Below are 13,383 nucleotides of genomic sequence, written 5' to 3' on the forward strand. Positions count from 1 at the left end.
ATAAAAAAAGGTTTGTCTGGTTCATGTCTCCTGCAGTGATTTATGAACATACTCTGGCATCTTCATAACTGACTACAGTGCATTGAACATGGTGTTAATGAAGCAAAATCTGTTTCGGGTCTCAATCATACAGTTAGAAACCATCCATCACAGAAGATTATTGGTGCATTACTCCTTTGTTCCACTGGGGGGCGCTGCAGTCTGCAAGCTGCTAGAAAGTACATGTTGACAACTTAGTGCACACCAGTTTGTGCCTCAGATGTGCCTACGTTATATTTTATAGCTGTAATGTGATAGATGGATTGTGTTCATATTTGCTTTGAGATTGTTTGACTTAGTTTGACATGCATGTATTGTGTATCTTATTGTTTCTGCTTGTTGTGTCTGTATTGTCTAAGCCAGGGGTCTGGGCTCCCTGTGGATTTTTAAAAATGGAAATGAATAACTGTTCATTTATTTACATTTTCATTTGTATTTATCATTGTTGTAGGGCTATGGTACGACGGTACAACGGAGTATCAGGGCCACATTGAGGGAAAAAAAATAAATCTGAGATTTCGAGAATAAAGTCATAATAGTACAAGAATAAAGTCAGAAGTTTACGAGAAAAAAGTTGTAATATTATGATAATAAAGTCATAATTTTACGAGAAAAAAATCGTAATATTATGATAATAAAGTCATAATATTATAAAGTATTCATTTTACGTGTTATTTTCTTTTTTTCTTGTAAAGTTATGACTTTATTGTCGTAATATTACAACTTTTCTCATTAAGTTTGATCTCTGATTTTTTTTCCTCAACGTGGCCGGAATACTCCGTCGTACATTTGCACTTGGGCTGTCACTGCATTAGACTTATATACTATATACTTAGACTATAAACTGTGTTACCTTCATCACAATGCTCAAATGTTTTGTGGCTCCAGACAATTTTTTTTTTTGCCTGAAATGGCTGTTTTGATAGTAAAGGTTGCTGACCCCTGGTCTAAGCCCATGTGGGAAGGGCATCTGTTGGTGCATGAGGCTTTAAAAATACATTTATTTAATTACTTATTATTATAAATAAGATCTTTTCTTCTTCTAAAAAAATTATAAAAAATAATCTGTCATTTCTTTCTTCAGATCTTAATCATATATAAATATTCAATTTGTAAATGTATGTATCTGTGTTCAGGATGCTTTGAATGAATCAGGTGTCTGAATTGAGGCAGATCCTAACCCATCTGCCTCTACTGGAAAACACTTTGGGTCAACTCCTGTTGTTGTTAAATGTGCTATATATATAAATAAACAGACTTAACTTGACTAACTGAATCAATTCAATCAGAATTGGATCATATTGTCGCAGTAGAGAGCGTATAAATGTGTAATAAAACGCTGGACTCAAATTTTCATTCATATCCTTCATGAGTATAGTCTTAATTGTACCACAAAAAAACAAAACAAAAAACAATCAAACATTTAAAGTAATTTACTTTCTTGCATGATTTGACATTTCAAACCTTCTGATATCACAAAATTCACGAAACTACAACATCAGCGGCACCCCCATCTGGCCAACTCAAAATAAATATATAACTCAGGTACCAGATATATGAACACACAAATGTGCTTTTTCAATAATACATATGGATGTACATATTTTACAAAATAATAATTCATACATTACGAAATGCAATGTGTCAAAAATGAATGAAGCAAATAAATATTTCTCTCTCTTTTGATAACAAAACAAAAGGTGAGCCAGTCATGATAGTAAATTGTAAATACACCCAGAGCAAAATATTACACACAAATTCAACAAGTCTTTGTCCAAAATGACACATTTGCTCACCGATAACTTTGATACCTGCTCTATAAAATGTTTGAGTCAGAATCAGTCGGTACGATTTGAAATGAAAAGGACATTATAAGTCACAATATATGTCTTTTAGTTAATGTATAGCTTCTGTTAACTCCAGAGGTTAAGAACATAGTCATTTCAACCTCCAATGAAAATCTTCAATACAACTGAAATACAGAAAAAAAATAAAACTTTTTGCCATAACAGCTGCATAATAAATAAAAAGAAAAATCCCAAATATAAATCAAGCAGCATGTACATATTTTCAAACTAAATGAATTTTGTGATTTGGCATCTAATCCTCTCATCCTCACATTACTTATATCTTCTTCTTACTGTAAGGAAATGAAAAATAAATGTTCATAACAAAAATAGAAATAAACCTGCCGTCTCGTCCGGCCTCTCCTCTTCCTCGTCCGGCTTCTCCTCTTCCTCGTCCGTCGAGTTGGTCGGTTAGTTTCTGAACCGGTAGGAGATCGGCAGCAGCTTGTGAGTCTTCTTCATGGTCTGGACCTTGGCGTGTGTCTGCTCGTCCATGGTCTTGTAGCACCGCCGGGCGTAATCCAAAAGCTTCTCTTTCGTCGACTCAAACTCCCCGACCTCCTCCACCTGGAGGAACATCAGAACTGTACGTTAATTGAGTGGACATCTGTAGCGATTTGGATAAAGAGATAACAAAAGATGAATGGGAGCAGGTATGCCATGAAGCCAAGGATATGGGGGGAAATAATATGGAAACATAAGGGGGAAATTCCTAAATTTTTTTGGAAAATAACTTAGGTGAGGGTTACTATGAAAGATGTGTACGGATAATATCAAGCTTCTTTTGTATATCAGCTTTGTAACTTATTGTTAAGGTCCCATATTAGAAAAAAGTCAGATTTTCATGTTTTTTTTTTTATTATAAAGCAGGCTTAAGTCCTATATAAATATTGTGAAAGTATCGAAACGCTCAATCCACAGGGAGATACTCACAGCCAGTATTCAGAAACTCCGCATTTGAAACAAGCTGTCAGGATTTCTGTCCATTTGTGATGTCACAAATATACAATATTTAGACCATTTACACAGATTTAAACGTAAACATTCTAAATGTGTCCCAGTTTATTCCTGGTTGCAGTGTATGTGAATATCATCAGCTGACAGGAAGTACACATGGACCCAAACTGTTGCCTAGCAACACAATTCTGTTGCAATTTTGTCGCAATTCCGTCGAAATGCGCTAAAACGGAGCGTTTAAGACAGAGGGTAAATACAGGTATATTCAGGCCAACAGTATGAGGAAAATAATGTGTTTTTTGAACATTACAGCATGTAGACATGTTCAGGTAGAAACACAAAATACAAGTATGAACCTGGAAATGAGCATGATGTGGGACCTTTAAAACATATAAACCATTATACATGTAATAGTATGTATGTAAACTCAGACCTTCTCTGGAGCCACCAGATGCAGCTCGGCGATGGGGGAGGTGGAGGCCATGGTGTTTCGGTCGACTCCGTGGATCTGGAAGGCTCGGGACATGCTCCTCACCTTCTGGTAGGTCGTCAGGATCTTCTTATACCGAATCATAACCCCCTCTGGGTCTTTAACTGGGGAGGAAGAGGAGAGAGAAGATGGAGGGGGGGAATACAGGAAAACTGGTGGCTGTGGATTCATTTGGTCTTAAACAGAATTATCCTTTTGGAGCTTGTTTTTATTACTCAAATCGACTTGTTTGACTACAGCAGGACAAACAACATAGTGTATTCAATACTACTACTATAGTACACAGTATAGTAGTATAGTATGGTATAGTATAGTACCCACCTCTCTGTCTCTCCCTCCCGTGGGTGATCCTGAAGATCCTCCTCATCTTCACCCTCGGCTCTCCGTTAGCTCGCCCTCGGCCTTTCTTCTTTGACTTCTTCTCCACCGACGAATCTTCGTCTTCCTCCTCCTCCTCCTCCTCCTCCTCCTCCTCTTCCTCCACGTACTCGTCGTCAGTGTAGTATTTATCCTCCTCCAGATGAAACTCCTGCTTCACTGCAGCCGTGAAAAGTTGAGCGGAAATTAACAACTGTATCGTGTATAAAGAAAGTCTCCATGTAGGCTAATATCTGAAACTTAGTAAAAAAAAAAAAGAGGCCAAAAGCACTTGCCGATGTCAAAGATAAGTTTTTTCTAACATAATAAAGTGCAATAATTTGCCCACCAGGGATGGCCTTGGTGCGGCGGGGCTTTGGTCCTGGTCCCTGCAGGCGTTTGAGGGTCATCCCAGACCTGGTGGTCATGGGGGAGGGAGGAGAGGGAGAGCTGGCAGGCAGGACCTTCACAGCACGCTGGGAGTCTCCACACCACTCGGTCACTGTATGCACGTATAATAACACCGAACACTCATATACCGAACAAGAAGAAATAGGATAACAAACTAAATACACTTCTGATTGTTGTGGATTAAAGAAAATTGGTTGGCAATCATTTGGCAGCCTGAACAGAAAACATCAGAAATAAATCCACACACTTTCCTCACCTCTTGAAACCCATAATTTAGTCGTTAAAGGTCCCATATTGAATTAAATGGAAATTCTGAAAGCAGGGCTTTAAGTCCAAATATAGCTTTACACTGTTATAATCTTTTGTTGATTTAATTAAGGATGTGAATATGTTTGTTCAAATCTAGTTTTAATATGTTGTCTCTATACTATTTCAGTAGGAATACTGTACCTATTGTAGCTGTGTTTACTGTATATTTCCCCACATATAATGTCTCATCTATTAATGCATCTACTGATATTAATCCAGTATATTAAACACATTAAGCATCATGCATTATGTTGCTTTTGTAGAAATCATGTTCATAGATATTTTTATGTATTTTGCCCTCGTGTTCACTTGTTGATTTGGATGTTTTTTTTATTTAAAGGTCCCATTTCGTGCTAATTTTCAGGTTCATACTTATATTTTGTGTTTCTAATAGAACATGTTTACATGCTGTAATGTTCAAAAAACACATTAATTTCCTCATCGTGTCTGCCTGAATATACCTGTATTGTCTGTAACAATCCGTTTTAGTGCATTTCAATGGAATTGTAACGGAATTGCGTGCTAGGCAACAGTTTGGGTCCATGTTTACTTCCTGTCAGCTGATGTTATTTACATCCGCTGCAACAAGAAATAAACTGGGACACATTTAGAATGTTTTCGTTTAAAACCGAGTAATGGTCTAAATATTGTATAATTGTGACATCACAAATGGACAAAAATCCTAATGGCTTGTTTCAAACGCGCAATTTCTGAATACGGGCTGTGTGTATTTCTCTGTATATTGAGCGTTTTGATAGTTTAACAGCATTTATATAGCATTTAAACCTTCTTTATAATGTAAAAGACCTGAGAATCTCACTTTTTACAATATGGGACCTTTAATGTTAACAAACTAAAATACGACTCCTCACCCTCCGGACCCCTCATGCTGACGATGAAGCGGTCCAGCTGACAGCGCAGGAAGTTGCGTTCGTCCTCCAGCTCCTCGATGCGTTTCTGCAGCCAAGCGTTTTTCTCCAGAGTGACGTAGAGGTGAGCTCGCAGGTTCGAGACCAGGATGAACGTGCTGTACTGGGAGAGAGGAGGCTCCTGCATCACGGGCTCTGCAGGAGGAAATTATTAAGACATATCAGAGAAAAGTGTGTCTTCCAAACCCTCAGTCACAGTTTCAAGAAAATGGACCTTCAGTCCAAAACATATAGCCACAGTCCTGTGGTTCTGATAACTGGCATCTGTTCGGGTTAAAGGGGTGGGAGTAAATCACAATTGTTTTTGTTGCAACCTTTAATTCATTTAGTTTTTTGTATTACATACATACATACATACATACATACACATATATACATACATACATACATACATACACATATATACATACATACATACATTCACATGTATATAGATACATATATACATAAAAAGAGGAGAAACAGATGAAGGGATGTCTTTGATTTTGAAAACTGTGCTGTCAGAGTACTTTCCCCAAAATTCCTCATAACTTTCTTCAGTTAGATAAAATAGTGTATTTATATGAAATACATTTGCAAACTTTTATATCTTGACTTAAATGAATCTCTGTGGGTTTTAGCAAGCCTGTCAAAACAGGTAAATTGTATCTCAGAAACTATTTTCCATTTTATTACCTGGCAGAATTCCCAAATTTACAACATCTATCGAACGCAGCATTAAAACTGTAACCTGCTGATGAACTAATTATCCCAGTATGTCACTGCTACATCATAAAACTGGTCATAAGCTAGGAAGGAAAGCGGTGGTCATGTGTAGTAGACGTGGCGTACCTTCCATCATTTGCTGACCCTGGTTCAGGTGATATGCAGGCGGTCTCTCGATGCTCTCCTCCAGAGGGAACGACACCTCATAGGCCTCCAGATACAAACCTCCTCCTCCTCCTCCTCCTCCTCCTGATGATGAAGATGACTGGGGCATGTAGTGCTCTGACAATCACACACAAGACAACAGAACATTAGCAAGTTAAGTACCACAACTAAAGCTTATTTTCATTATAAATTAAGCATTGATATCAACTTTTATTAACTGATTTAAGCCTATAAAACATTGTTTCCGACCATGTTTTATGGAATGAAACAAAGACCACTTCCTATAGCTCTTTCACACAGCACATATTTAATAAGTCTGTCTTTGTTTAGGCTCAAATCTACTGATTCATTTGATCAAGATGTGTCAGGTTCAGCAAAACCTAAAAAATGTAAAAAAAAGCCCAAAGCTGATGTCTCGCATTGTCTTTCTAACAGTCTGAAACTCAAAGATATTCAGTTTATAATGATGTAAAACACCATTAAGAAGGAAATCCTCACATTTGAAAAGCTGGAACCAGAGAATGTTTCGCATTTAAGCTTAATAAAATCAGTGATTTAAACAATAAATCAATATCTTAAAGTGTTGTAGATGAATTACTGTTGACTGACAAACTGTTTCAGCTCTTATGATTAAGTTAATAAGGTTATAACTTATTAATGTTGTTCATTTAGTACATGTGCTTTACATAAAAACAGACAATAAAAGATACAATATAAGCTAAAACTTTATTTATCACGAGGGAAATTGTTGTGCAGGAAAGGGTGCAAATATAAAATATCAATAAAAGGTGCAAGTATAAAAATATCAATGAACAAATATCCAAAATATAGGTACAAAATGCCCAAATTAAAATGTTTTATTTGGTATTTTAAAAAAAAAACACGAGGAAATAAATCAATAAAAAGAACATCAGTAAAATAGTCATAACATAAAAAATTGTGAAATGAGATATTAGGGTATTAAAAAGTGGCCTTTAAATGATCAGTTTATCAATAATAATGATATATTTAAGAGGCAGAATGAGCCCCAAAACACACCACAACCCGTTTAAATCTATATTATTGTCAAAAACCACATTAAATAGACAATCAAGTCTATGAACAGACGTTGCATTTCGCTAATTATTCCATTTCAAAATGGCAGTGACTCCCTGAGTAAGTCACGTTATGTTTGTAGCACCAGGTGGATAAACGCCATTCAAACGTAGCTGTTACCTGGTTGGTGAGAAGCGTCTCTGCTGGTTGGGGGATTCATGACTGAGACTCCTTCAGGTGACTGAGGAGTAATAAAGTGAGATAATATGTGATAAACTTGTTATTAATACTCTTCAGTCGTCCTGTGTGCAGTTATACTTCTGTAATACAGCGTGAAAGCACCCGCAGCTGCCCGCCAGACCTCATCCTCAGCAGCAATTACCTGATTATAAAGTGGCTCCAACAGGTGAGACCAGCTCAGGTACGCGCATGCGCACTACGAGGTTGTTCTCTTAATAAAAGCTTTAATGTTCAGTCTGAACGCCTCATCAGTCACTGACAGAACTGACTCCACCTCAGACGGAAGTGTTTCTTCTATCTGTGCTTCATGAGGTTGGAGGGTTAAATGTTGGAACGGGTCCAACCGGAAACGTGTCACAGCTGAGGGGGCCGTGGCTCAGGTAGGTGGAGGAGAACAAAAAACACACGGAAGTAAAGAAAACCTGCACGAGAGAAGCTTCAGAAACAAGCCGAGAGATCGAGATTTGATGCAACTGGAAGAACAACAATAAGAAGTGAGTTAAAGGAGAAGAAAGATGTTGTGAAATTAAATGATTTGTTTATAATTTAATTGCAGAATTAAATGGAAGTGTTTGTTAGAAACAGACTCACCTGAGTGACTCACCTGAGTGAAGGGCTCTCTGCTCTGCTCTGCTCTGCTGGGATCAGGACGCACAATGAGAAAAAAGCTTTCAGATAAATATCCATCTTTATTGTTACATTTGCACAATGCAATGTTTGTGTTGTCTTATTGAAAACTTAAAAACATGATGAAGTCCTGAATGAATCCTATTATACCTGAAAACCAACTAAAAATTTACAGAATCCCACTGGATGTTGGTAGCTGGTATAGGCTATCAACGTGGTGGCTAATAGTGACTGAATTTTGATTAGACAATTAGTCAGTGGAGGAAGTATTCAGATCCTTTACTTTAAGCAAAAGTACTTATACCACACTGTAAATACTCTGTTACAAGTAAAAATCATGCATTGAAAATGTTACTTAATCAGGAAAACCTATTTAAAGTATTAGAAGTAAAAGCACTCAATGCAGAAAAATGTCCCCAGTGACTGTTATACAATTATATATATTATATCATTAGATTATTATTACTCATGCATTAATGGAAAAGCAGGATTTTGCTCTTGTGGAGCTCATTTTTAACTGTTTTGTGTCGGACTGCAATGAATAATTGTTTTTAGTGTGGATTAATCTGCTGATTATTTTCTCCATTAATAGATTGATTATTATTTATTATTATAATTTAATTTATTCTTATTATTATTAATTTATAAATAAAAGTTAAATTATTAAAAGGAAAATAAACAAATCCTCACATTTGAGAAGCCGCAACTGTGAAATGTTTTTATATGAAAAAAGACTTAAAACGGTTGTCAAAATAGTTGCCAATTAATTGTCTGTCAATCAACTAATTGATTAATCAACTTAATCGTTTCAGCTGTACATGTCTAAACTGTTGGGTAGATTAATTTATAACAAAACATCATATTTTATAAGCTCTTCCTATGTTTTGTATGTTAAATCTTAATTATTTGGAAAGTAACTAAAGCAGTCGGATAAATGTATTGGAGTACAAGACAAGATAAGATAAGATAAGATGAACCTTTATTAATCCCCGTAGGGAAATTCAGATGTCAAAGCAGCAACATCAGCAAACCGAGTGAAACACAGGAGAGGAAAAGGTATACAAAAAATATAAAAACAATAAATAGAGATATAAAAGATACAGAGTGAATGGATGAACATAGTGTGTACAGTCAGTCAATAAATAAATGTAGTATGTACAATAAATAAATGTAATATGTGCGTATGTGCAGTCTATAAAGTGGTATATGGGATGTATAGTGTAAAGTGCGCCAGTGGTTAGAGTCCAAGATGGTTGCAGATGTTGCATGTTTAAAGTTCTTAAAGTCCTCATAGTTCTCATATGGGGATCAGCCTTAGTTGTGGAGCCTGATGGCTACCAGCTTGAAGGACTGACCCAGGCGCTCTGTGTTGTGCCGAGGGGGGATGAGTCTGTGGCTGAAGGTGCTCCCCATCATAGAGGGGGTGGGAGGGGTTCTCCAGGATAGCGTCCAGCTTCCTCCTCATCCTCCCCTCTGCCATCACCTCCAGATCGTCCAGTTCAGATCCAACTACAGAGCTAGCCTTCCTCACCAGCCTGTTTAGTTTGTTGGCCTTCCTTGTGTTGGTGTTACCCCCCCAACATGCCACGGCAAAGAAGAGGACGCTGGCTACTACAGACTGGTAAAACATCTGCAGCAGCCTATTGCAGACATTGAAGAGCCTGAGCCTCCTCAGGAAGAACAGTTTGCTCTGTCCCTTCCTTTAGAGGGCCTCGGTGTTGTCGGTCCAGTCCAGTTTATTGTTCATGTGTACTCCCAGGAACTTGTAGTAAACATTTCCCTCTGAGATGTAGTGGAGTTGAAGTATAGTGTCATGAAAAGAAAAAACTCAAGTAAAGTGCAAGTAGGCCACCTTAAATTTGTACTTGCACTACTTAAGTAAATGTACTCGGTTACATTCTACGAGTGCAATTAGTTAATTGATCAACAGAAAAAGTATCGGCAACTAATTTGATCATTGATCAAGCCACAGATCATTGTACAGGTGAGGTGTTGTTTCCTGCTTCGGATGACCATGAGACGATGTCTGGCCGGAGAGTGGTTGTAGTGATCTCTCTCGGGAAGACCAGCTGCTCTCTGCCGGGTCTGAGTATGGTGTTCCTCTCGCATGCAGGTACTTTGAGCGCGCTGCCTGGCTTGACGATTGTTGTTAGGGTAGACATTGTTGTTTCTGGGGTGCAGTTTTCTGCTACCCTACATCTCTCCAGGACCTCGGCCAGTTTGGCCAGGACTGGGTCATGGCGCCACCTTGCATCCTGATAAGGTGTGCTGGAGACTTGCCTTGATGTTGCTACACAGCGGGCAGCCAATTTCTAATAAAAATAAATAAATATGTAAGAATGTAATACATATATGTATTAATTAAAACATTTTTTTAACTGGTTTATTGCTGATTTAATAATCCATGTTGGGAACATGACAAATCCTTCTTTCCTTTCCTCTCTCCTGATCATATCCTTCATTTTATGAACCAGTTTTCAAAGTAATAACAGCCTTTCTTGTCTTCCACAGTCTGACGATGGGTCTGTGTGACGGCCTCTCCCACTGTAAACTGGCTCTGGCCTTCGCTGTGTTGATGGATTTACTGGGAGGAGCCGCTCTGCTGGTGGGAGTCTTCGCCCCCCTGGAGATCAAAGGACGGGACTTTGGAGACTTACTGGTTTATACTGGTAGGAAATAACTGTCCTATAGTAGCGGGATGATGCAAAATAGATAGGATGAGTTACAAATGCATGAAGTTGAAAAAGAGGAAGCAGATAAAAGTAGAAAACATTCAGTCTTTGGAGGGTGAGGTACTCTGAATAATGTTCTTATTAAGATCACCTGAAGGACTTATGGTTACTTTATTTATTATTAGTGGAATAGTAGCATGATTTGTTCTAGTGTTTCAGTTTGAAATGTTAAAAACTAAATGTAATTTATTTATTATTCAAATACTGAAAACAAACATGCAACTGTATCAATGCACTAACACAAGAATATATATACATTTCTTATCTGGGTTTCACTCCTATTAACGATAACTTTGCACAACTGCTTTATCAAGCAGTGTCATGTGTTAAAACACATAAAACAAAAAGAAAGTTAAACATAATGAGCTATATTTTTGTTTACAGGATGATATAAACTGTAAAAAATATATAATCAATGAGGAAACAAAATAAGAAACACAAGAAAGAGAAAACATAAAAAATAGGATAAAAAATCACAGGAAATGCAGGATATAGGGCCATTTATTGGCATGCAGATGACAAACTGAATATTAGGAGGTATAACTGTGCTAGTTTTTAATATTTGTGTTTTGCTTCATATGGGTTGTAAAATTGTCATTCACATCATCTATATATACATACAAGCATAGAGACATATGTGCATATATGTGGAAATAGAAGAAGATTCAAATAGAAACAAGTTTAAACACAATTTAAACCCAGGGAATCAGAAAATGACAGAAAACACATTGTTAAACATAATGAAAAGCCAGAGAATAAAAATGGGTCTTAAGGTGCATCTTAAAAGCATCATTAACATCACCTATATATGGATTTTAAATTACTTAATTTTATGTACAGTGTTGACTTGCTCTGAATTGTATGTGAATGTAATTTTATGTATATAAATTCAATTCATGTTTATCATGTAATGTGTTATGTATTGTATATTAGAGGACCCCAGGGAGATTAGCTGGTTGCCATGGCATCAGCCAATGGGGATTCTTTAAAGGTCCCATATTATAAAAAAAGTGAGATTTTCATGTTTTTTTATTATAAAGCAGGCCTAAGTCCTATATAAATACTGTGAAAGTATTGAAATGCTCAATCCACAGGGAAATACACACAGCCCGTATTCAGAAACTCTGCATTTGAAACAAGCTGTCAGGATTTCTGTCCATTTGTGATGTCACAAATATACATTATTTAGACCCTTTACACAGATTTAAACGTAAACATTCTAAATGTATCCCAGTTTATTTGTGGTATCAGTGTATGTGAATGTCATCAGCTGAGAGGAAGTACACATGGATTCAAGCTATTGCCTAGCAACGAAATTCTGTTGCAATTCCGTTGAAATGCGCTAAAACAGGGCGTTTAAAACGGAGGGTAAATACAGGCATATTCAGGCCCTACAGTATGAAGAAAATAAAGGTTTTTTTGAACATCACAGTATGTAAATCATATTCTAGTAGAAACGCAAAACACAAGTATGAACCTGAAAATGAGCATAATATGGGACCTTTTAAATAAACAAATAAAACACAATACTAGAAGATAAGATATAACTTTATTTATCCCGAGGGAAATTGTTGTGCTCAGTTGCAGTATGAAGTAGGAAAGAGTGCAAATATAAAATATCATTTAACAGATATTCATAATCCAAAATATATACAACACCACTTCCTGTTCTGGTTGAAATAGAATAAGTGAAGTAACACATTAGATACATCTTTGTAGGAGTTACAGTCTTGTTTTGGATCATAAGCTTGACTCATGCAGAAATAACATGATGATATTTCTGTGTGATTTTACTATTTCATAAAACGTGATGACTGATGTGTGTGTGCAGGAGCTCTGTTCGTGCTGATGTCTCTGGCCGGTTGGGTGTTGTGGTACAGCGGAAACATCGACGGTCTGACGTCCAGGAAGGATCTCGGACACATCGGCAGTGCCGTCGACCGGCTGGCTCGCAACCTCAGCCGCAAGATCCGCACGTACAGGAGCAACCGCTGAGCCCCTGAACAGGAAGTCTGAACACATTTCAGATTAAAAGTCTGCTGTTTGTCAGTATTAATATGAGATACAGACACAAACGTGTTACAAGCATATAAGAAACATTTCATATATTTTTATAGATGTGAAACTGCTGTTCTGTTACATAGTCGTGATATTGATGTTTTATTATGATTAGTATTTTTTTTATAGTGTTCAGGTGGTCTCCTCTTTGGATTTCAATAAATTCATTTTTTATACATTATAAATGTCTGTTTTTATTACAACAATATACAATGAATTCTCTATTCACAACTAAGTGTGATGTAATTAGACTATCATACATTTTTATGAGCCAACAAGACAAACAACAAAAGTAAACTTACAGACGTGGACAAAGTTGTTGGTACCCTTCCGTTAAAGAAAGAAAAACCCACAATGGTCACTGAAATAACTTGAAACTGACAAAAGTAATAATAAATAAAAATGTACTGAAAATTAACTAATGAATATCAGACATTGTTTTTGAATTGTGGTTCAACAGAATCATTTTAAAAAACAAACTA

General features: G+C 36.8%; 2 protein-coding genes across 2 annotated transcripts; one reads left to right on the top strand and one right to left on the bottom strand.

Moving 5' to 3' along the window:
- Positions 1-1,457: 1,457 nt before the first annotated feature.
- Positions 1,458-7,765, bottom strand: LOC119502664 (coiled-coil domain-containing protein 106-like). Its single transcript, XM_037793732.1, has 8 exons — positions 7,627-7,765; positions 7,425-7,485; positions 6,171-6,326; positions 5,283-5,474; positions 4,040-4,192; positions 3,655-3,870; positions 3,277-3,437; positions 1,458-2,453 (listed from the first exon to the last, which is right to left on the bottom strand). Exons 2-8 carry the CDS (start codon positions 7,462-7,464, stop codon positions 2,298-2,300), a joined length of 1,074 nt encoding a protein of 357 aa, XP_037649660.1. The 5' UTR covers positions 7,465-7,485; positions 7,627-7,765; the 3' UTR covers positions 1,458-2,297.
- tmem238a (transmembrane protein 238a) lies at positions 7,734-13,086 on the top strand. The gene is made up of 3 exons (XM_037793733.1): positions 7,734-7,978; positions 10,623-10,780; positions 12,675-13,086. Exons 2-3 carry the CDS (start codon positions 10,630-10,632, stop codon positions 12,836-12,838), a joined length of 315 nt encoding a protein of 104 aa, XP_037649661.1. The 5' UTR covers positions 7,734-7,978; positions 10,623-10,629; the 3' UTR covers positions 12,839-13,086.
- Positions 13,087-13,383: the final 297 nt, after the last annotated feature.

This window comes from Sebastes umbrosus, chromosome 15 (assembly GCF_015220745.1).
Source record: "Sebastes umbrosus isolate fSebUmb1 chromosome 15, fSebUmb1.pri, whole genome shotgun sequence".
Lineage (NCBI taxonomy): Eukaryota > Metazoa > Chordata > Actinopteri > Perciformes > Sebastidae > Sebastes > Sebastes umbrosus.

What these genes read in the sequence shown, in the direction of transcription:
- LOC119502664 (XM_037793732.1), bottom strand. Translation starts at nt 7,464, where the DNA reads ATGAATCCCCCAACCAGCAGAGACGCTTCTCACCAACCAG. An exon ending in AGACGCTTCTCACCAACCAG is followed by an intron (nt 6,327 to 7,424) that starts GTAACAGCTACG and finishes TGTGATTGTCAG; the next exon opens with AGCACTACATGCCCCAGTCA. An exon ending in GGGTCAGCAAATGATGGAAG is followed by an intron (nt 5,475 to 6,170) that starts GTACGCCACGTC and finishes TTCCTCCTGCAG; the next exon opens with AGCCCGTGATGCAGGAGCCT.
- tmem238a (XM_037793733.1), top strand. Translation starts at nt 10,630, where the DNA reads ATGGGTCTGTGTGACGGCCTCTCCCACTGTAAACTGGCTCTGGCCTTC. An exon ending in AGACTTACTGGTTTATACTG is followed by an intron (nt 10,781 to 12,674) that starts GTAGGAAATAAC and finishes GTGTGTGTGCAG; the next exon opens with GAGCTCTGTTCGTGCTGATG.